The sequence below is a fragment of the Sapajus apella genome, unplaced genomic scaffold (assembly GCF_009761245.1).
Source record: "Sapajus apella isolate SASKATOON/1434 unplaced genomic scaffold, GSC_monkey_1.0 scaffold57, whole genome shotgun sequence".
NCBI lineage: Eukaryota > Metazoa > Chordata > Mammalia > Primates > Cebidae > Sapajus > Sapajus apella.
The window spans coordinates 1066890-1090003 of record NW_022436997.1 but is presented as its reverse complement, the minus strand read 5'-3'; the positions used below and the strand labels follow the sequence as shown (position 1 = coordinate 1090003).

General features: G+C 40.2%; 1 protein-coding gene across 2 annotated transcripts in view; it reads right to left on the bottom strand.

Annotated features, from left to right (window-relative positions):
• EPG5 (ectopic P-granules autophagy protein 5 homolog) overlaps window positions 1–23114 on the bottom strand; it is a 118294-nt gene that overhangs the window by 58600 nt on the left and 36580 nt on the right. For both annotated transcript variants that reach the window (XM_032245250.1, XM_032245251.1), the window contains exons 12-22: window positions 20240–20394; window positions 18436–18576; window positions 11855–12019; window positions 10400–10519; window positions 9484–9743; window positions 6441–6581; window positions 5202–5346; window positions 4456–4653; window positions 3954–4064; window positions 2000–2122; window positions 625–791 (exon numbers count right to left, since the gene is read on the bottom strand). In XM_032245250.1, coding sequence (XP_032101141.1) covers window positions 625–791; window positions 2000–2122; window positions 3954–4064; window positions 4456–4653; window positions 5202–5346; window positions 6441–6581; window positions 9484–9743; window positions 10400–10519; window positions 11855–12019; window positions 18436–18576; window positions 20240–20394 — 1726 coding nt within the window. The remainder of the gene's footprint in view (window positions 1–624; window positions 792–1999; window positions 2123–3953; window positions 4065–4455; window positions 4654–5201; window positions 5347–6440; window positions 6582–9483; window positions 9744–10399; window positions 10520–11854; window positions 12020–18435; window positions 18577–20239; window positions 20395–23114) is intronic.

Below are 23114 nucleotides of genomic sequence, written 5' to 3'. Positions count from 1 at the left end.
TCAAACTCCTGACCTCAAGTGATCCGCCTGCCTAGGCCTCCCAAAGTGCTGGGATTACAGGCATGAGTCCCCATGTCTGGCCAATATCTATATATTTCAAATGAATGAGTTAAGGGAATGAGGAATTGAGGCAGGTGCTAGAGAGCAATGGTTGGTAATTGTGGATGCATCTGGCTGGGTGGAGCATCTTCATACAAATATGCTGAATATTCCCAAGCACAACCCACAGGTATCAGACACGCCTGGCCTTTGTTCACACCTGAACCACTCATCACAAAGTCCCCTCGCACAAGTCCCATGATGGTCACACAGAAAGCCTCAGTTTGAGGTGGATGCTCTCCCTTTGCATCTCCAGACATTCTATGTGAAGCCTTGCCCAGTTCCAGGGTGTTGTCTTTACCACACTGGTTATGGAAGATGGTAAAGAGAAGCTGCCATAAGACACTGCCAACTCAAAAAAGGTCCAGTCTAATAAATGTTAAAGAGAGAGAGAAAGAATCCTTGCCAGAGATCACCAAAGAATTATTCCAACTCGCACTCCATAGTCTAAGAACACACAGAATGAGAGCAGTGCAAAGGCAGAAATGGATTCACAGAAACCTGCTACACTACTGGGTTCCATACCCATATTGTGGTCCAGGACGGTGAAGATACAGAAGGAAGAACTTCTGCCAAATGAGTGGCAGGAGAGGGTGATCAGAAGGCGTGACCAGAGCCTGGTGGGCCCAGCGATAAATCAGCAGCCTCTGGAGGGATGGCACAATGGGGAGCTTCAGCTGGGTCTGGGCTTTCTACAGAAAAGGAAGGGCTTTGAGTTACCACAAAATGAACACAAATGCAAACAGTCTGCTCTTTCTAAGTGATCCAAATGAAACACACAACATTCTGTTTTCAATTCAATAATAATTTTTTAAAGTCATATAAACTCACTTCTCCTATCCACTAGTTAACGTTTTAACCACCTTGGTAGCAAGACATGTAAGGCAGCTTTTTTTCTGTCAAAACATTTGACAGATCCCAGAATGGGTATTGGTCTTAAAAGTCATCTAGTCTAACTCATTTTCATTTCTGAAATTCCTTTGCAAATACAACATTGTAGTGCAAGGGAGTAGAATATTATGAAAACCAAAAGTAAGGCCAGGCACAGTGGCTCATGCCTGTAACCTCAGCACTTTGGAAGGCTAAGGCGGGTAGATCACTTGAGGTTAGGAGTTCAAGACCAGCCTGGCCAGCATGGCAAAACCCTGTTTCTACTAAAAATAAAAAAATTAACTGGGTGTAGTGGTACACGCCTGTAATCCCAGCTACTCGTGAGGCTGAGGCATGACAATCGCTTGAACCTGGAAGATGGAGGTTGCAGTGAGCTGAGTTAGTACCACTGCAACATTCCAGCCTGGGTAACAGAATAAGACCCCATCTCCGGGGAAAAAAAAAAAAAAAAAGTAAATGTGACTATGAGACTGTCAAACTTTATCAATCTTTTGAAAATTCAGATTTCAAAAGGACATTCAAGAATGCTGAATTCTTTGACAGGCTCTGAAACCCAAAAGCAAAATCTCTACTAAGACAGAAGGTCTTTAAAGCCTTATTCCAGTCTTTCCCACACATTAGTAAGCCTAAGAATCAGCAGTGGAGTTTTAAAAAATAAATTTCTGGTCCCACTCCAGACTCAGAGACTCCAAATCTCAGAAGGTGAAGTCTAGGAATCTGCTTTTTAACAAGCTCTCCAGGGGATTCTGACATACGTGGGATACAATGGCAACTCCTGTCACATGAGCAATGATCCGGTCTGCAAATATTAGGCTGAGACTCCTGTTAAACGAACATTGAGAAGCAGAGTACTCTTCAATTGCACAGTTGTAAGTATTGGTTTGGTTGTTGAGCTTTCCAAACATTCACAACAAAAGAAAACACAAAAGCCCAAAAGCTACGGGTGAATCCATCGGCATCAAAATCTAAGCCACCTTCTACCACACAAATGCAGAGCTGCTATTTATACCTTCAGCGCTTGGTCAGCGGTAAAAGCAGAATTTATCACCAATTCCCCTTCAATAACTCTCCGGAGCTGGGAGTCCTCTTCAAAGATGGATTCCATGTTCAGCACTGTCCATGCAAACCAGACCTGCAATGATACCAGATAAAGGGGAGGGGAATGAGCAGCTCAACCTACTAACAAAGTACATCCTGATATTCCACAATTTCAACTTTCTTCCTATCTCAATCTCAATGAGCAAATATTTGCAGTTTCTAAAATTAACACATTTTTATATCTAGCTAGATTCTTGTCACAGATATAAATTTAAATAAAATAGATCACTGGAAAATACTACATTCCTTTGGAAAGGCTACTTTAGTACAAGATGTTCATTCACACCATACTTACTGGGCAACATTTGTGTACAAGAGGGATAGGAAAGAGGACCAGACAGAGGCTCTGTCTTTAAGAAGTTTTCCATCTATTGGAGCAGACAAGACTAATATGAAAGTAACCAAAATGTGAAGTTGAGCAGTGGTGAGGATTGAGTCAAGGTGAAGTGCTATATCAGACATGGTTCTATGTAGAGATCAGAGGGAAAGGTATGCTGGTAAGAGAATCTGCTAGGCAGAGACAAAAAGAAGAAAAGTCAGGGATGTGTCTAGGTAACAGCAAGGAATCTGTTACAGCTCAATCCATGAGACTCAGGTGTGAAGAAGAGCAAGGAGAGGGATAGGAGGTTGAAGAATGTTACTGCTGACCGAAGTGATGAAACAGACATCATTCTATACACAAAGTCTAAGAGGTGATAATGCTAAAAATAATGCTGCTGCTGCTGATGACAATAACAACGGCCAACACTCAGCGAGCACCGGCTATGTGCTAAGCACCGTTCTAAATGCTCTACACATAGGTGCCATCATTATTCCCACTTGACAGTGGAGAAAACTGAGGACAGAGAGGTAGGTAGCAAGCTGCTCAAGGCACGGAGCTAACAAACAGCAGAACCCAGATTGAAACCCAGGCTGTCTGGCTCCAGTGCCTACACCAAACCTCTCTGCAGTGCTGCGGGGCAGTCTCTGCAATCAGCTGGCCAGAGTCCAATCAAGAGCTGTCTATTCCTGAGACAACCCTTAAGTCCACTGAACCTTAGTTACAGTTTACTAGGCACAGTAGTGTGTGCCTGTAGTTCCCAAATACTTGGGAGCAGGAGAATCACTTAACAACAGGAGATTGAGATGACCAGCCTGGGCAACGAAGTGAGACCCTGTCTCCAGAAATTTTTTTTAATTAAAAAAGATAACCCCCTCTTGGCCGGGCGCGGTGGCTCACGCCTGTAATCCCAGCACTTTGGGAGACCGAGGCGGGCGGATCACCTGAGGTCAGGAGTTCAAGACCAGCCTGACCAACATGGTGAAACCCTGTCTCTTAAAAAAAAAAAAAAAAAAAAAAAAAAAAAAAAAAAGGCCGAGTGCAGTGGCTCACGCTTGTAATTCCAGCACTTTGGGAGGCCAAGGCGGGTGGATCACGAGGTCAAGAGATCGACACCATCCTGGTCAATATGGTGAAACCCCGTCTCTACTAAAAACTACAAAAAATTAGCTGGGCATGGTGGCATGTGCCTGTAATCCCAGCTACTCAGGAGGCTGAGGCAGGAGAATTGCCTGAACCCAGGAGGCGGAGGTTGCGGTGAGTCGAGATCGCACCATTGCACTCCAGCCTGGGTAACAAGAGCGAAACTCCATCTCCAAAAAAAAAAAAAAAAAAAAAAAAAAACTCAGTTAACTCCTCTGTAAAATAGGAATGGCAATAGCACAACCTCAGCAAAGGGCTACTGTGAAGATTAAATGAAAAAGTATACTTATACTAGAATAAGTGCGAAATACAAGTTAGTTTAAACTATCAGTAATTTCTTATAAGGATAATCATGAGATTAAAGTTCACAAAGATAACAAACGGCTCTCAGTCAGTTTCCTACCTGAGTAGGCGTGGCCAAGCCCTCCACAAAGGAAGGAGTGATGTTGCCTGCCACAATCCAGCTCACCAAAGATGACAGCAGACTCCGATCACAGTGGTAACCCAAGGCATTCTACACCGGGAGATGTGGAGTACAGAGAGGAGGCTTTAAGAAAAGTCTTATCAATGACCTTTACAAGAGTATCAGCAACTGTCTTACTACAACGTAAGATTCTGACAGAGATTTCAAGGATGAGTCCATCAGCAGCAACAGTCCAAGGCAGCGCATTACAACCAAATATAATGGGCAGGACTCTTCCTGGGGAGTCCTTTCCTTTAACTTCCCTGGGATCTATGCTAGTGGACTGATTATTGGGATAAAATACCATTAAAGCAAAGCTTACAGAAGGCAATGGCCACAGAGTGGTTCTGAAAACTGCATTTAGGGGAATCTTTTTAGAAAGCTACTATGTCTAGCTACTGTATCAATCACTGAAAGATGAATTCTCTAACAGGTTTTTTACCTTATGTTGCTGGTAGAGTAATTTTTGTATGCAGTCTTCCTGCATCAGCTGAAAAGCTGCTTTACACAAGTGGTCCATGAGGAAGAGGACAGGTTGTTCTCGGTACCAGAGATGTTGGCTTATGAGAGCCTGAACCCAGAACTCCAACACAGCGACGGGGCCCACTTCATTGGGCTGAGTGCTTACAGAGATGTGTGCCTGCAGAAAAAAGGCTCATGTGATGGGAAAGGTAACAAGCAGCCTTTTTTTTTTTTTTTTTTTTTTGTTTGAGACAGAGACTTGCTCTGTCACCAGGTGCCAGGCTGGAGTGCAGTGGCATGATCTCGGCTCACTGCAACCTCCACCTCCTGGGTTCAAGCAATTCTCCTGCCTCAGCCTTCCAAGTAGCTGGGACTACAGGCGTGCACCACCACGCCCAGCTAATTTTTGTATTTTAGTAGAGACAGGGTTTCACCATGTTGGCCAGGATGGTCTCAATCTCTCAACCTCGTGATCTACCCGCCTCAGCCTCCCAAAGTGCTGGGATCATAAGCGTGAGCCACCCTACCCGGCCCAGCCTCTCATTTTTTAAATAGCAACAAAATAATATCTACCCTCCACTACAAGCCCAAATCTGTTGCCTTTCTTGCCCAATAGCACACTGAGCCAAGTGATCTGAAATGACTAAAGTGTAAGTGCGCTAACACTAGAGGTCCTGCTTGGGAAGACAGGCAAGAGCGTATTTAGGGGCTTGCAAGGGCCCTCACCTGGATCATGCTGTTGAGAAGCTTCACGTTGTCCCCATGGCTGGCTCCTGTCAGGTGCTGTGCCACCTTGTGGGTGACCTGTTGTGTGACACCCTGAGGGACGCCACTGTCCAAGTGTAGGAACAAGAGGAGGTGCGACAAAAACCTGCCAAGCACACAGTAGGATATACTTTACCTTCTGATCAGGACTCAAGAGAATTTTCCCTAATTACTTATGAGGAAACAGAAAACTCCAAAATTGGCCTCATTTTTAGACCAAAGCACTATTTAAGAAGGGACTCTAGAAGAATAAATTTTCACATTTAACGTGGGTTAAGAGGAATTCTGTCTACCCGCAGAGGTGTAAGAACAGATCCACAGCACACAAACACATGCTAGTTAAAGAGCATTAGAGGAAAAACACCCAAAGGCACCACCACTCTCCCCTCCACACTCCCCACCTCCACAAATAAAGGCAGAAATGTTTCCAAACTGTTCCCAAACTTGCCTCACGCTCAGGGTGCTGATTCTTAAAAAGAGGGCTGGGGGGTTGGGTGAGTAGTTCCCAGGACCTAACCCATTCCTACTAAAGTAAAATCTCCAAGGGAGAAAGGGGGAATTCATATTTAATAAGCTCTTTTGGGCAAGTTAGAGACATACCGCTTGCAAAGACACACAACAGGAAAATTGTTATCTCCCCTTGTGCTTCTGGATGTACTAAGTGTCCCCACTGTAAAGGGTTCCTCCACATAGGGTGAGGCCTCATCTCGCCATTCATTACTCTTCAAGAGGCCCCAGCCAGATGCTCCTCTCTCTACTGCCTAGACAGGCTGTTCTCTTCCCACCTTCCTATGCATCTTATCTGTTTGCAACACTGCATTATGTACACTGTAAACAATTTAAAACAATGTTTTCTATTGTTAAAATGGCAAAGCCATTTTCTGCTCAATATCAGAAGTGCAATTCCCAGAATCTCAGGGAAACAACTGCTCCTTCATATACTAATAAGATTTCATAAGCAATTCAAAGTTCTAATAAATGAAAAGCAAAATATCTTTTATGGTAATAAAACTGGAGACATTATTAAAATCACTGTTCATCAACCTGCATTCTAAACTGGTGTGCAGAATATTTCTGCCCCATAATACAGTGTTGAAATAGCACCCCTTTATTTTACTTAAGAAACCAGAAGACACAGTGATTTGTACTTGCTGGACTGTTTCTAAAGAGTGTCTCTTGTCACAGATGGAACACACTTACTGCTCATTTTTCAGAAGGTAATACTGGCAAGGGTAAAATAAAGGTAGAATCTTATCCAGGACATGGACCACTGTTCTCAAATGTCTCGACTGGACCAGAATTCCCAACAGTGGAATGCCTTCTGCACAGAACTTCTCAATGCTATGAAAAAAGAGAAAGGCGATGAATATACAAGGTAGCTCGTTCATAAAATCCTGTTCTCCCAATGAGTTATCAGCCTTCAATACCTTGGGTTATCTCAGGTCTCCAACATGTGTTTTATACCCAATCTTCACACAGAAATACTAGACCCAGAATTCCAGAACTACAAAGGAACTTAAAAGTTAACCTATATTTTCATTTTGTGGATGAGGAAGGTGAAGTATCATGCCCAAATTCACATAATTTCCTAGGGTAAGGTCAAAATGAGAACCCCAGTTTGCAAATTTCTAATCCACAGCTCTCTCCACTACCACAGTTTGCTTCTCAGACAGAGCTTCTCCTAAGGGCCATGGGGGCTCTCCTCATCTGGATATTCCCACAAGGTATCACAACAAAGAGAAGACTCAAAAGTGAGCTCATATCCCTTATATGAAATGCTTGAGACCAAAAGTGCTTCAGATTTCGAACTTATTTATATTTTGGAGAACTTGTATCATACTTATAAGCCGAGCATCCCTAATTCAAAAGTCAAAAACCCTAAATACTCCAATGAACATTTCCTTTGAGTGCAATGTCAGAACTCAAAGTTTCCAATTTTGGAGCATTTCAAAGTTTATTTTCAGATCAGGGATACTTGACCTGAATAAACTGCAAAATTCTGCTAAAACCAATTTGGCATAAAACTTTTCTTATTCTCTGCCTCACTTCAAAGAATCTATCCTTCAGGAATAATCTCAAGTATGGAAAAAAATATAAAAGATGATCCATGTAAAGATGTGCTTTTCAGGTTTATTTTTAACTCTAAAACTCAGAGGCGGAAAATTACTTAAGGAGATTTTAGAAAAATCCATTCAATTGGAAATGTTATTGCATCATTTTAAAATAACGTACAAGATGACCAAAGGCATATGGAAAAACATGTCTGCTATAAAGATACTAGAGAATAAAACATAAAATTTTATTCTCGTGGTCATAACTACTAGAGAGGGGAATACAGGGACAATGTCACAACAAAATAGTCATTGTACAAGAGTGGCAGAAGTGAGTGGCTTTTTCTCCACTTTCCTAATTTCCTAAACAGTCCATGAGGAGCAGGGGAGATTACAATGACAATAAAACACAGTGAGCATGCTGTTCAGGGGCTACAGGTGGCAGGAGATGGCCCTTGAGCTAAATCTTCAACAAACTGTGGGCACTAAGTAACCATAAGAGAAATGCATCATCACTCTGCCCATTAGCCTAGGATGTTGTCTTAGTCCATGTTGCACTGCTATAAAGGAACACCTGAGACCGGGCAATTTATAAAGAAAAAAGATTTATTTGGGTCAGAATTCTGCTGGCTGGAAGACTGGGCATCTGGTGAGAACCTCAGGCTGCTTCCACACATGGCGGAAGGCCAACAGAAGGTGGCATGTACAGAGATCACATGGTGTGACAGGAAGCAAGGAGGAGGCAAGGTGCCAGGCTCTTTTCAACAAGCAGCTCTCATGGGAACTAAGAGAATGAGAACTCATTTGTTATTGAGAGGATGGCACTAGGACACTCATGAGGGATCAGCCTGCATGACCCAAACACCTCCCAATTAGGCCCCATCTCCAATGTCGGGGATCAAATGTCAACATGAGGTTTGGGGGACAAACATCCAAACTATAGCAGATGTCTTGCCTAATTTAAGACTCCTTTCCAAATCTCAGCTCCTCTATGAAGGTATCCCACTATACTCATCTCTCCTTCCATTACATTCTTTCTGCTCGGCTTCTAAATGGCTCTCAATCCAGGGTGCACTTTAAAGATATCTAGAGAACTGGCCCCCAGCCCACTTAGGCCAGGATTCTCACCCTTTTCCCTGCACTGGGATCTTTTAAAGGCTCTAAAAGTGAATCTAAAGAAGAGTAAAATTTGAGAACCACTGCTCTTCACGTATCATTCAGCCTGCGATTATATTCTATAGTACTGCCGATTTGTTTTATGCCTATCATCTCCACTAAACTGTCAACAACCCGAGGGAAGCTATCAAACAATTCTGTATCTCTCCTACTTCATAACACAAGGCTGAACACTACAGCTGATTGCAACTGGTATCCCACTGAAATTACAATAAATGTGGAACAAGATGTTGAAATGAGGATGCTAATGAGTTTTAGACAGTGAGTCTAAAACCCAAGAATCAGAAAGCAGAGGTCAAAGAGTCTGAAGAAAAATGATTAGGCTAGAAAAAATTTAATGAATAGGCTAAAAAAAATTAATGCATAAGAAAAGAAACTTTAAAGAAAAGGATGTTTAATCAACTGAGAAGTAATTCACGCATTCTTATTTACTGCACGAGATACAGTCTTCATCACCAGGAATAAAATGGTAACACAAGCTAAACGCCATTTCCGGACACTTCTCTCATAGAAGTTATATATAACTGAATCTCTGAGAAAATTAAACAGATTAACAATGATATAGTGTGATAAATGCTCCAGTGGAAGAAATATAGACAGCTCTGGGCTCATACCAGAGAGGCACATGACCTGGTCAGGATTTCACCCTCTGGACAGTTAAGGAGACCTCTAGTTAAGAAGACTGAGTTGGGCTGCCATCAATTTTTCAAAATTTTTACTACAGGTGATCAATTATTTTTATTTGATCACTAACATTTATTTTACATGAACATTCCACTCCAGCAGACAAGCAGAACTCTCTTCATACTGTAACAAGGTGACCTGCTTGTACAAATCTGAAGTATGTGAATTTGGGCAGCATCTCCCCTTGATAAGCTGTTAATCAAGGATTATTACTGGGCCCCAATTACTCCTCAATAGGTTTGACAGAGGTCCAGAACTTGGGATATGAAAGATAAAATTCTAGAACTATCTACAAGGTTCAGCAACCCTAGAAGTTCAGCCCAACACTGTACCTGTGGCCCACAGCTGTCATAGATAAGGCTAGATAACAGCCAATGGGCATGCCCGATTTCACAGCCTTCAATAGAGGATGAAACGTGGGTGACTCTGTCATGTCAGGCACAGTGCTGGAGAAGGGAACAGCTGGACAATTCCGCTGTATTCCATAATCATTTTTGTGCAGTTTTAACCTCAAGATTAAACTCCAGGCCCACTGGTTAAATGAGGTCTCAGGCGTCTCTCCATATCGAACAATACTGGCCAAATAGGAAACCTAAAACAATTATTTATTTTAGTCACACACAAATGAAATCAGGAAGCTCAAACACTCATCTCCTTTTGTGACCAAGAATGTCCTCAAAGGAGAGGGATATTCTACTTGCTGGTCTCCAATTAATGTTTACTGCACTACATCAAAGCGATTTCTCACTCACACATTCTGCTTACTTACTAGTCACTTTATGAACCTGCTCTTAGCTCACATAAAAGAAAAGTAACATAAAAGTTGAAAATGGTGTGCTGATAAATACGTTTAACAATCAGGAAATCAGGACAGGAGTCTCATTTATAGCACTTGCCAATTTTGGTGGTATAAAATTTCCCACCACGGTCAATTTTAAGCTACCAACAGCTTAATGACCTGGCTTGCAAAGTTCCTAAAAATTTAAGTCAGTTCTCCAGAGCCAGTACAGCCAAACCAGAACACACCCTGTAGTTCAACTCAAATGCTGTAATATGAGAATAGTTATATAAAGGCTATTTATTAAGGAAGAATCTTTACCAAACCATAGAAGTCAATTACAATATCTTAAATTGCCAGAAATGTTCTTAGGATACCTAATGGTCAATAATATGTGTTTTTCATCTTTATCTCTAAATGTCTTGGGAAGACAAAGATTCATGTTCTCAATACAGAAGAGAAAGAAATACCTGCTTCATACTTTCAGAAAGAATCCCAGCATATGGCTTCTGAGCCAGGTACTTCTGATAAGCTTCAAGAACCATTAAAGCCACTTCGGCATGGACTGCTTGATCCAGATGAAGGGTACCCTTTTAAAGAGAAAAATAATCACAAACATACAACCTTGGTCTTGCTTTGTTTTCATATGTTTGAATCAAAGTATGGAAGGCAGAATAGTAAGAAAGAATCTTTGATGCAGAAGCTAAATGTTCCAAAAATCACATCCAACACAGTGAAGCTATAAAATGACAATAAACAAATAACTGTCAAGAGCCTAGATAGGTTTGAACCTATACCTAGATAGGTTTGAACCTGATTTAACCCCTACTCTAGCCAAAAAAGGTATCTTTGAGTGTCATTCCCCATTCCACCCAAGAATCTCTACAAACACTTTGGGTCCAGGGCAATGCCACAAACCAAGAAGGTGCTTACTTAGTTAAACAGAAAAATATTTAATAAACTGGCTGGGCATGGTGGCTTACGCCTGTAATCCCAGCACTTTGGGAAGCCAAGCCAAACAGATCACGAGGTCAGGAGCACAAGATCAGCCTGGCCAACATGGTGAAATCCCATCTCTGCCAAAAATACAAAAATTAGCCAGGTGTGGTGGTGCACACCTGTAGTCCCAGCTACTTGGGAGGCAGAGGCAGGAGAATAGATTGAACCCAGGAGGCAGAGGCTGCAGTGAGTTAAGATCATGACACTGCACTCCAGCCTGGGTGACAAAGAGATTCTAACTCAAAAAAAAAAAAAAAGAAAAAGAAAAGAAATAAAGATATTTAATAAGTTATGTCTGCATTCTCTTTTCTTGTTCTATCATTTGTTAAAAGGAACTAGCCAGAGACAAAACGACAGATATGGCCAGGCGTGGTGGCTCAAGCCTGTAATCCCAGCACTTTGGGAAGCCGAGGCAGGCAGATCACTTGAGATCAGGAGTTAGAACCCAGCCTGGCCAACATGGTAAAACCTCATCTCTACTAAAAATACAAAAATTAGTCAGGCGTGGTGGCATGCACATGTAATCCCAGCTACTTAGGAGACTGAGGCAGGAGAATTGCTTGAACCTGGGAGGCAGAGGTTGCAGTGAGCCAAGACTGCACCACTGCACTCCAGCCTAGGCAACAGAGCAAGACTCCATCTCAATACATACATGCATACATACATACATACATACATACACACACACAGACACAAGTGCATAAGGAAAAAGGGAAGATTTTCAAAGTGGAAAAATTTATCTTCATTTCACAGTTGCTCATTCTACAAAAGAGAATTGAAGAGAAAATCCTCACTCTGACACAGCTAAAAGAATTTGTGGACCTTGCAAATGATACTCAGAAGTGTTTTAGTGTTTTGAGAGAGCCCTTCTTTGAAACTGATGCATGTACAACCTCCAGTCTCCAGGGAATGGTTTGAACACATACCTGTTTAGCAAATCCCCAATTCAGTCCTTCAAGAATAACACAGGCCAGTTTATTCTTCACCACTGTCAGGTTGTAATTCAATAACCAATCCCGAATCACAGCTATCTCAGATGCAGAAGGTCGCCAAAGATACAAAGGCAGTTCTTTAAACAAGTATAGAGATACCTTATTAAAAAGAAAACAATAATCATTAAAATAAAGACTTAGGAACAATGCTGTATTACTATAATACTATATTATTAAACTGCTTGTAAAAAATTTTCTCCAACCGGGTGTGGTGGCTCACACCTGCAATCTAAGCACTTTGGGAAGCTGAGGCAGGCAGATCACAAGGTCAGGAGTTCGAGACCAGTCTGGCCAACACAGTGAAACTTTGTCACCACTAAAAATAAAATAAAAAAAAAATTAGTCGGGTATAGTAGTGTGAGCCTGTGATCCCAGCTACTTGAGAGGCTGGGGCAGGAGAATCACATGAACCCGGGAGGCGGATCTTGCAATGGAGCCAAGATCGCGCCATTGCACTCCAGCGCAGGTAACAGTGGGACTCCATCTCAAAAAAAAAAAAAAATTCTCCAAAAGGAACTGGGGTTTTGTTTGATTTTTAGACAAGTGAAATGGAAATCATGGCCAACCAAATCAAGTAGGTATTAAAATTGATGATACATCAAAAGTACATTTTGTAATCCTTTGTAAAGATCAATCATTTTTAAATATTCAAATTGGCATGCTTTAATTTAGGTAAATCACCATACTAATACACATTTTTAAAGTCATGATAAATCAGGGGGCAGCTATTCACTTTAATTACTTAAAGTGCAAAACAATTTAGCACTTTAAGTAATTATTTATTCTATGGCATTTGAAAAGATACTCTATTGGCTTCCAAGCCATCTAGGCCAGGGGTGGGGTTAGGGAAAGGGTGGTAAGTTGAAACAAGATTAATAAAGAGACCAAGAGTGGATAGTCACTGTTAAAACTTGATGATAGGTCATTATACAATACTATTCTCATTATTTTCATATGTATTTGAGATAGTCCACAATAAAAAGTTTTTAAATCCTATTTATAAAGAGTCTACAGCACTACTTTTAAAATAACATATCCAAGTGTGCAAATTAAGATACATCTGGGTGGGGCATGGTGGCTCACGCCTGTAATCCCAGCACTTTGGGAGGCTGAAGCGAGCAGATTACCTGAGGTCAGGAGTTCGAGACCAGCCTGGCCAACATGGTGAAACCCCATCTCTATTACAAATATAAAAATTAGCCAGGCACAGTGGTGGGTGCCTGTAGTCCCAGCTACTCAAGAGACTGAGGTCAGAGAATCACTTGAGCCTGGGAAGCGGAGGTTCAGTGAACTGAGATCGTGCCACTGTGTTCCAGGCTGCGCGACAGAGTACAGTGACACAATCCCAGCACTCCATTTCAAATAAATAAATAAATAAATAAACACATCTAAGTTCACTGAATAAAGTTTGCTTTAAGAGAGGCTGATCAGAAGAGCAATTCATTTTACAACGTCTAGAATAGTTAGAATAGTGCTGTACAATGGAAAAACAATGTAAGTCATATATGTAATTTTAATTTTTCTAACAGCTACATTTTTAAAAGCCCAAAGAAACAGGCAAAATTAATTTTAATAATGTATTTTATTTAACCTGCTGTCCAAAATATTATCATTAAAACATGTAACTATTACATGAAATTGAGGTGTGTTACATTCTTTTGTGAATGCAAAGTCTTCAAGCCTCAGTGAATATTTTACGCTTAGAGCAGGTTTCAACTTGGACCAGCCACATTTCAAGAACTCCATCTATAGTGACGTGTGTCTAGCAGATACCATATCAAACAACAAAGGTCTAGACATGGCATTTATCAGGTTCCTGCGCTGTTCCAAACTGAAGCCAAAACAAAAATTTTTAATATAATTTCAACTTTTATATTCATAAGGTACATGTGCAGGTATTACATGGGTATACTATGTAGACGCTGAGGTTTGAGGTAAAAATGATCCCATTACCCAAAACAAAATTTTTAAAAACAGTAGAAAGAGTGAATTTTAAAGAAATCCTCCCTTTCCTTTTTTAATTTTTCTGTGTGCTTAATTAAATTTTCATGAGGATTCATTAATATAGGTCTTGCATCTTTCAAATAAAATGGTAAAATGATAATTTCAAAAACAGAAAAATCCTACTGTGTGTTGCAGGTATCTGACAGGAAGAGCAAAATAGTAGTGCTAGCACAACATAGCAATGAGATCTGTCTGAAAAGCATCTATCCCAATGGCATGTCATATATCTGTCCATCAAGAATGAAAGTGAGGCTATAATCAAACACCCCAGAGACATTAAAAGATTAACATGAGACTACCATAAACAACTTTATGCCAATACATTCAACAAGTTAGATGAAATGGGAAAACCACTTTAAAAACATCTTACCAAAACCAAATCAAAAAAAATAAAAATCTGAATAGTCCCATCTGTTAAAGAAATCCAATTGTTGCCAGACACAGTGGCTCACACCTGTAATCCCAGCATTCTGGGAAGCTGAGGCAGGCAGATCACAGGAGGTCAGGAGTTCGAGACCAGCCTGGCCAACATGGTGAAAACCCATCTCTACTAAAAATACAAAATTAGACACGTGTGGTGGCATGTGCCTGTAATCCCAGCTACTGAGGAGGCTGAGGCAGGAGAATCACTGAATGCGGGAGCCAGAGGTTGCAGCAAGCCAAGATCGCGCCACTGCACTCCAGCCTGGGTGACAGAACGAGACTCCATCTCAAAAAAACAAAGAAATCCACTGTGTTGGCCAGGCGTGGTGGTTCATGCCTGTAATCCCAGTACTTTGGGAGGCTAACACAGGTGGATGACCTGAGATCAGAAGTTCGAGACAAGTGTAGGCAACATGGTGAAACCCTATCTCTACTAAAAACACAAAAATTAGCCAGATGTGGTGACATGTGCCTGTAATTCCAGCTACTCAGGAGGCTGAGGCAGGAGAATTGCTTGAACCTAGGAGGCAGAGGTTGCAGTGAGCCGAGATTGTACCATTGCACTCCAGCACGGGTGACAGAGTGTCTGTCTCAAAAAAACAAAAGAAAATCGAATGTATCATCAAAAGACTTCCCACAAAGGAAATCCAGACCCAGATGATTTCCCTGGTAAATTATATCAAACAGTCAAAGAAGAATTAATAGCAATTATGCAAAAATTCTTTCAAACAACAGAGGAGGAGCAAATGCTTTCCAACTCATGTTATGAGGCTAACATAGCCCTAAAACTAAAACCTAATAAAGACATAACAAAAAATGAAATGATACAGCAGCATCCCTCATGGATATATGTAAAAACTGCCAATAAAATAGTCTCAAATAGAATCTAGCAATACCTCAAAAGAGTAATAACACACAAAAGTGTTTTTTATTTCAGAAACACACAATGACAGTTCAATATTAGAAAACTGGTCAATGTAATTCAGCAACATTAAGAGAATAAAGGAAGAAATCATAAGATTATCTCATATGAATGTGCAAAAACCACCTGAATACTCATTCATGAAGAAAACTCAGCAAACTGGAAACAGAAAAACATTTCCTTAGCCTAATATAAAGCATCAGTGAAATCTATACTTAAAAGTGAACTTTTAAACCCTTCCCTCTATGATAAGAAATCAGGCAAGAATGTCCATTCTCACTAATTCTATTCAATATTGTAATAAAGGGCTTAGAGTCAATGCACTAAGGCAAGAAAAAGAAATTAAAGGCATAACAATTAGAAAGAAAATCCAATTAAGAATTCTAGTTAGAGTTCTCAACAAAACAGGATTTACCTAGTATATTTTTAAATATATTTATGCTTTCATTGAAAGTCAAAGTATCCCTAATTTTACCTGAAGAGGTTAAAGGAAAGGTGCATGGATTTCACCACTGAAAGTAGAATGTATCCTCTGAAGTGAGCCAATTTTTGAAATTATACAATAGGCCAAAAGAAAAATCTGACATCAATTTGCAGGTTGTTACCAAATAAATTTCTGCATTTTATACTCTGGGATCTCCCATAAGGTTTTGTCCTTATCAGCAATTATCCTATCCCACAGCAATTTCTACAGAGGATGTGCCTCTCTCTTCAGACATACTCCAAGTGTGTCACTGAAAGTTCGGAGTCCCCAGTCATATCACATTCCAACTCTGGAGCTAGGGTCTGATTCCAGATTAGCCCAAGGTCACTGTGAAAATATTCAAAGCCATCATATCCATCTGAAGGCATGGGGGCTTAAACAATTTCCTCCAAAAACCTTACAAGTTCATAGAGCACAATAGAAACATATGTATAAACCAGGAGTGGAGGCAACTTACATTGGAACATTGTGGCTTCAATTTTCACACTTAACTTTAAGCAAATCTCTGGGCACAATTTACTACTAGAAGTATTAAGGCCAAAGGCCAAAGTAAAAAAATTAATGTAGGGCCGGGTGCAGTGGCTCACACCTGTAATCCTAGCACTTTGGGAGGCTGAAGTGGATGGATCACAAGGTCAGGAGTTCGAGACTAGCCTGGCCAACATGGTGAAACCTCATCTCTACTAACAATACAAAAATTAGCTGGGCATGGTAGCATATGCCTGTAAGTCCAACTATTTAGGAGAAAGGAGAATCACTTGAACCCGGGAGGTGGAGGTTGCAGTGAACCTAGATTACACCACTGCACTCCAGCCTGGGAGACAGAGCAAGACTCTGTCTCAGAAGGAAAAAAAAAAAAATGTAACCAAAAACAAGAAAACCCTTGAGAAAAAAAATGTCATGAACTCAAACTGAAAGAATCATATGATCCACTGTACATTTCTCTGGAATTCATCCACTAGATAATCGCTCAAGAAGGAGCAACAGAAAACTTCCTACTTTACTGAACTGTATATGAAAAGCTTTTTATCTCAATATAATCATCTTGCAGTAGCACACAACGTTTTTCTTAAAAGGGAAATGTACCATGTATTGCCACCATGGAGAAAAATTATGATGGCTCCTCAAAAGATAAAAAATAGAATTATGCCATGATCCAGCAATTCCACTTCTGGGAATATGCCCAAAAGAACTGAAAGCAAGGCCTCAAAGAGGTATTTGTACAACCATGTTCATAGAAACATTATTCACAATAGTCAAAAGGCAGAAGCAACCCAAGTCTCCATCAAAGAATGAATGGATAAACAAAAAGTTCTCTCTCTATACACATACACACACACACACACACACACACACACACACACAAAGGAATTATTATACAAGCTTAAAAACGAAGTAAATGCTGACTCACATTACAACATAGATGAACCTTGAGGATATATCATGCTAGGTAAAATAAACCAGTCACAAGGACCACATATTATATAGTTCCATTAATATGAAATGCCTGAAATAGGCAAAATCTAGAGACAGCACAGGGCCCCAATCTATGAAAGTTGCTCAGGGCCCTAATCTAAGAAAGCTGCTTAGGGCTGAAAGAGACAGGAGAGTAAGAGTGATAGCTAGGCCAGGCATGGTGGCTCATGCCTATAATCCCAGTACTTTGGGAAACCAAGGCAGGTGGATCACCTAAGGTTAGGAGTTTGAGACCAGCCTGACCAACGTGGTGAAACCCTATCTCTACTAAAAATACAAAAAAATTGGCTGGGTGTGGTAGTGGGCACCTGTAAGCCCAGCCACTTGGGAGGCTGAGGCAGGAGAATCACTTGAACCTGGGAGGCAGAGGTTGCAGTGAGCAGAGATCAAGCCACTGCACTCCAGCCTGGGCAACAAGAGCAAAACTACGTCTCAAAAAAATAAAGAAGAGTGACAGCTGAAGTCTATGGGACTTCTTTCTGAGGTGATGAAAAATGCTTTAAAACTGACAGTGGTAAGAGCTGTACATATCTGTGAATTGACTAAAAACCACTGACTTACACACTTTAAGTAGGTAAATTGTATGGTATGTGAATTGTATATCAAGAAAACTTTTGAAAAACTATATGAAGACTGCAAAAGGGATTGTGACAAATGACAGAAACAAATTTAATCTGTGTCCTCCTCAACTTAAGTTACTATATACTATTTATTTTGCTTTTGACTGACTAAATCGGACCTTCTTTGTCAGTTGTTTCTGCCAAGTATAAAACAGAAAAACTATGAAATAAAAATTGTTAATTAACTATAGGTCATAAGTAAAGATACATTATTGAAGGAGGTGGACAAGTCAACCTTGATTTTGAGAGAAATAATCACAGCTTTTTTTTTTTTTTTCTTTTTTAACACGAGGTTTGACCATGTTGGTCAGGCTGGTCTTGAACTCCCGACCTCAGGTGATCCACCGGCCTTGGCCTCCGAAGTGCTGGATTACAGGCCACCACGCGTGAGCCACCACGCCTGGCCGATCACAGCTTTTTATAAGCAGCAGCTAATCCCAAATTGGCGTGGTCCATGGCACCGAACCCAGCAGAATAAATGTTAGTTCCTTTCGTCCTGTTATACCTCCAAGTGACAAAGTAATTCCCAAGAACCTTCCTGTTTTTGCCAATGTCCAATTACGCCAAGATTGATCAGTGCTCTTACCATTCCAACCTGGTCAATGGTCTCTTGAACTCTGTCTAAAAGGATAGAAATTATCTCAGGGTGAACAGCTGTGATGGTCCCTAAAAGCTCTCGACCAACCTTTGAAAAAGTCTCTCTGGTAGACAGGGTGACATAAGATACCTAAATGGGGGACAGGGGGAAGAAGATGACACTTTTAATACCAATTATCAGTCAAAAGACACATTGTTTTTTCAAGCAAAACAGAAAGAATCTTACATTGAGCTTTAGTTGACACTATCTTCCAAAAAATGTTAAAACTTCATATAGGCAACTGTCTACTCAGGCTGAAAGGTGGTGGGAGAGGGAATACAAGAGAATGGCAGCTCTTTACAACAATGACTTCAAGTGTGGATTCAAAAAGTACATCCCAAAGTTTGTCAGTAGCAATAAAACAGTTCCTACAGTTTCAAAACTTTTCTAAATTTGAGGAAATCACTACAATGATGAAAATCAGAATGCATTTCATGGAAATGCCTATCTTCCCCTACAAAATAAGATCCCTAAACTACAAGATCTTCTAAAACATTGTTTACCAATTCCTTTCAAATTATGTCTTTCAAAGTATATGTTACAATCCATTAATGCCAATGGTATTTTTAAACACAATGGAATAAACAGAAAAATAGCAGAGAGAATAAAATAGAAAAACGTAATGGCGCATAACAGGAACAGTAAGTATTGCTTCAATTGTACATACACACAGGATCAGAATGTAATGTAAAATGTAATTTTTATTGTGACTCCTGGCCAAAACACTGGAAACATTACTCAAGAGCATAAATATTACTTTAGCAATAGGTCTTGAGAATGTCACTTAATGTATGTGAAAATATGTCTTGTCTACCCAGATTTTTCAGATTGTGACAACGGTCTGAATTCCAGATCCATCAATATCTTAACTTTTTGCATGGTTATGAAGTTTTGGTATAGAACAGCTGAATCAAGTATTTGATCCTGGAAAGAACATCCAAGTTTGTCATTGTCAAACTGGATTATTAAGGGAAGGTAATAAAACCCAAATAATCATCTTCAAACATAATTTTACTTGAGTACATTTGAATACTTTGGAGGAGATACTTTGTATGCAGAGCAACAGATCAATGACAGCCTGAAGTGTAAAATGTACAGGGCTGTTTAAATATACAAAAAACTCCAATAAATGTTTTGGTAACCACTGTGGGCTAGTCCCGAGATGCTCAGGGGTCCAAATTTCACTCCCTTCCACCATCAGGGATGGCTCAGTGAAAAGGTAAAGAGAGCAAAGATCTCATCCCAGCCTGTAATTTCATATTATTGATGAGGAAAATGAAGCCTGGGGTGGTAAGTTATTTTTTTGTTGTTGTGAGATGGCCAATTAATAGCAGAGTTAAAACTCAGGTATCTTAACTCCAGGTTCAATATTCTTCCCACCATCTCATTTCAACTGGCTTGGAAGCTAGGTTCCTGCTACTGGCAGGAGTGGAAGAGTTTAGTTTAAAGGGTGGGGTGAGGAAAACATACCGCATAGAAGCTTTATCAGGCTGTACTACATTGTCTCTTCCTTACTGAAACTGGTGCAACAAATTTCAAAAGATAATAAGTATTGGGGAATGGAATGGATATAATTCACATTTTCAATATTCCCTATAGCAAAATAATGGTCCACTGATTCTCTATCCCCTCTCAAAAGTGTAGACAGTAGCTAAATAAGTCACAATTTGTAAAAGCAATCCCCCCCAAAAAATCACTAGAAAATGCAAAAGAAAACACTTTTTAGCTGATTTATAAAACTTCACATTCTAACCTCATATATCTCCAGAGCAATAATTTTTATGAAGTCTTCATCCACATTAGTTCTCCTGGCCTGAGCCATCTGAGCAAAGGTAGTCAGAAGGCAAATCTCTTCTGAGCTATTCATAGAAGAAAGACACTTCTCAAAGTTGGTAAAATGTTCTGGGTCTGCAAATTCATATCAAGAAAATTAAAGTAGGGAAAGAATAAATGTGTATTTTAAATCACTCTTCTAGAGAAAAAGATTTAGGAATATTTAAAGATACAAAAGGTCTTTCTTTGTTCCAAAATAGATTTCTGCAGGCATCAGGAAGATGGCTGGACCAGGCAGCCTCTGAAATTCCAACAAACTCTAAACATAATGTAATCTCACAGGAGACATTTAACATCTCTAAGCTTCAGTTCCCACCTCTGTCTCAAAAGGTTATTTAATAAGATTAAATAGCATGTCACTGGTGACGTGCTTTGTAAACTGAAAAGCAGTACTGCTGTCAGTAGGCAGTCACCTTCAAAGGCAGTACTGCCAACTTCAAAGGCACACTTGAAGCTACTTGATAACCGTCAGACCAAATAAAGACCTGACTTATGAAAACTGCTAATACTAGAAAACTACTTGGCAAACAGTCATTCCAAAAAAAGAGATTTGCTTGTAAAGAAAAACTGGGGGCAAGAAATTAGTTATAACCGTAACTGAAATACTGAAAAATGTCATAAACAATATAATAAATGTGATATGTTTTGCCTATACGGCAAAGGACCCTGTGTAAGCAATACTAAATTCTGCCACTAGAAGGCAATATTCACAAATACACATGACAGTAAACTAGATGTTGCCAAGTTCTACAGCAGAAAGGAAAAAAAGCCCATTTTAAAAATATATGTCCTTGGCCAGGTGCAGTGGCTCACACCTGTAATCCCAGCACTTTTGGAGGCTGAGGTGGGCAGATCATTTAAGTCAGGAGTTTGAGGCCAGTCTGGCCAACATGGTGAAGCCCTGTATCCACTAAAAATACAAAAATTAGCTGGTGTGGTGGCACAAGCCTGTAAACCCAGCTACTCAAGAGACTGATGCAGGAGAATCGCTTGGACCTGGAAGGTGGAGGTTGCAGTGAGCCAAGATCACGCCACTGCACTCCTGCCTAGGCAACAGAGCAAGACTCCCTTTCAAAAAAAAAAAAAAAATTACATATATATATATATATATATATATTATATGAGGGAACTTTTCACAGTAAGAAGGTAACAAGCCAAAAATCATTCTCACATTTACGAAACCAAGGTAGCTCACCAAATTTGCATTTTCAAAATAACTCTGGGACATTTACCAAACCAATTTTCATTTTCCATCTCCAAATTGGATTTGTAGTGGAAATTATTACACAGAGCATTCCCAGAATAATGAAAATTGCCATGACTATTCTAACTTACATTGTGAAAAGATATTTAAAAAGAAAAAAAAAGAATTATCATTCAAACTTACAATTTTTAAGGTACAAATCAAGGAAAAGGCCTTATATTTTAAATAACTCTATAGGAAAAACAATGGGAAAGTGAAATAACTTCCTAATTAGCTTTTAAAATATTAACTATAAGGACAAACAAGATCAACACATTTCTACATTTATTTTCATCAAATTTGCTTATGCCTACACTTTACTAGTAGCCAGAATGTTGATCAGATTAGAAATAAACAAGCAAAAAGAAGCCAAATTAAAACAGTCCAGTTTTGAACAATCACTGCTGAGAAATCTGCTAGTTAGGAAATGTTAAAACTAGTTAAAATTTGTTCCTTAGAAACTAATTTCAGGCTCACCCTACTCACATTACCACAGATAAGTAAGAATTGGTTGTGAAGAATAAGTTCTTCTGGCATTGATTAAATATAAAATGTTAGGAAGGTCAAATACATTAGGAAGCCTTATTCTTCTATCAACAATAAAAATCAAGCCTCCTAAAAAAATTGGTATATAAAAGACTAAACAAAAGAGAAGACGAGAAAACAGCAAATTAGAGCAGGCAGATTAAAGTTTGCAGACTCCACTCTCAAGGTTAGAACCTAACAAGGCAAACGAAACTTCTCTGCTGTGGCACAGCAACTCCCCTGTCAGGTGATACAGGCCCCAAGGGAGATAAAGATAAAAAGTGCCGTAGGAGCCTGGAGTCCAGACAGAAAACTCCAGCCCCAGAATCCAAAGCTCCAGGCTGAGGCAAGGCTGGTACTGTCACTTCAGGGTCTGGAGTCACATTCACTACAGAGCTGAGCTGTTCAACACCGGCTCCATCTGCCACATGTGCTAACACGGAGCCTGGCACACAGTAAGTCCGAAATGAAGGGAGATGACTCTACAAAGGAGACCTCCCAGGACTCAAGTATACAAAGAAGTGCTGCTGACCATCCCAGGCACTTCCAAAGGAAGTGTCTGTCTTCTGTGTTAGCTATTTCACCCACAGAAACAGCTGCCAGAGGACAGGCAATGGCTATGAGACCTCTCACCTAGCTCACTCTGTAAGCCCAGGTCCAACCCTGGCAATGGTCTAACAGAAGCACTGCCCCCAGGACAGTGGAGAAGCATTTTACAAAGCAGCACATATGTAAAGCAGTCCACAGCTGTCACTAAAAAGGTAAAAAGAAAAACAGAAAGAGACAAAAGGGGATGCATGCAGAGCACCAGAAAAGAAAAGAAAAGAAACAGAAGAATAAAGACATTAATCTAGAGAGATCGAAATGGAAGCCAGGTGTGGTGGCTCACGCCTATAATCCCAGCACTTTGGGAGGCCAAGACAGGCAAATCACTTGAGGTCAGGAGTTCAAGACCAGCCTGGCCAATATGGTGAAACCTTGTGTCTACTAAAATATAAAAATTAGCTGGATGTGGTGGTGCGCACCT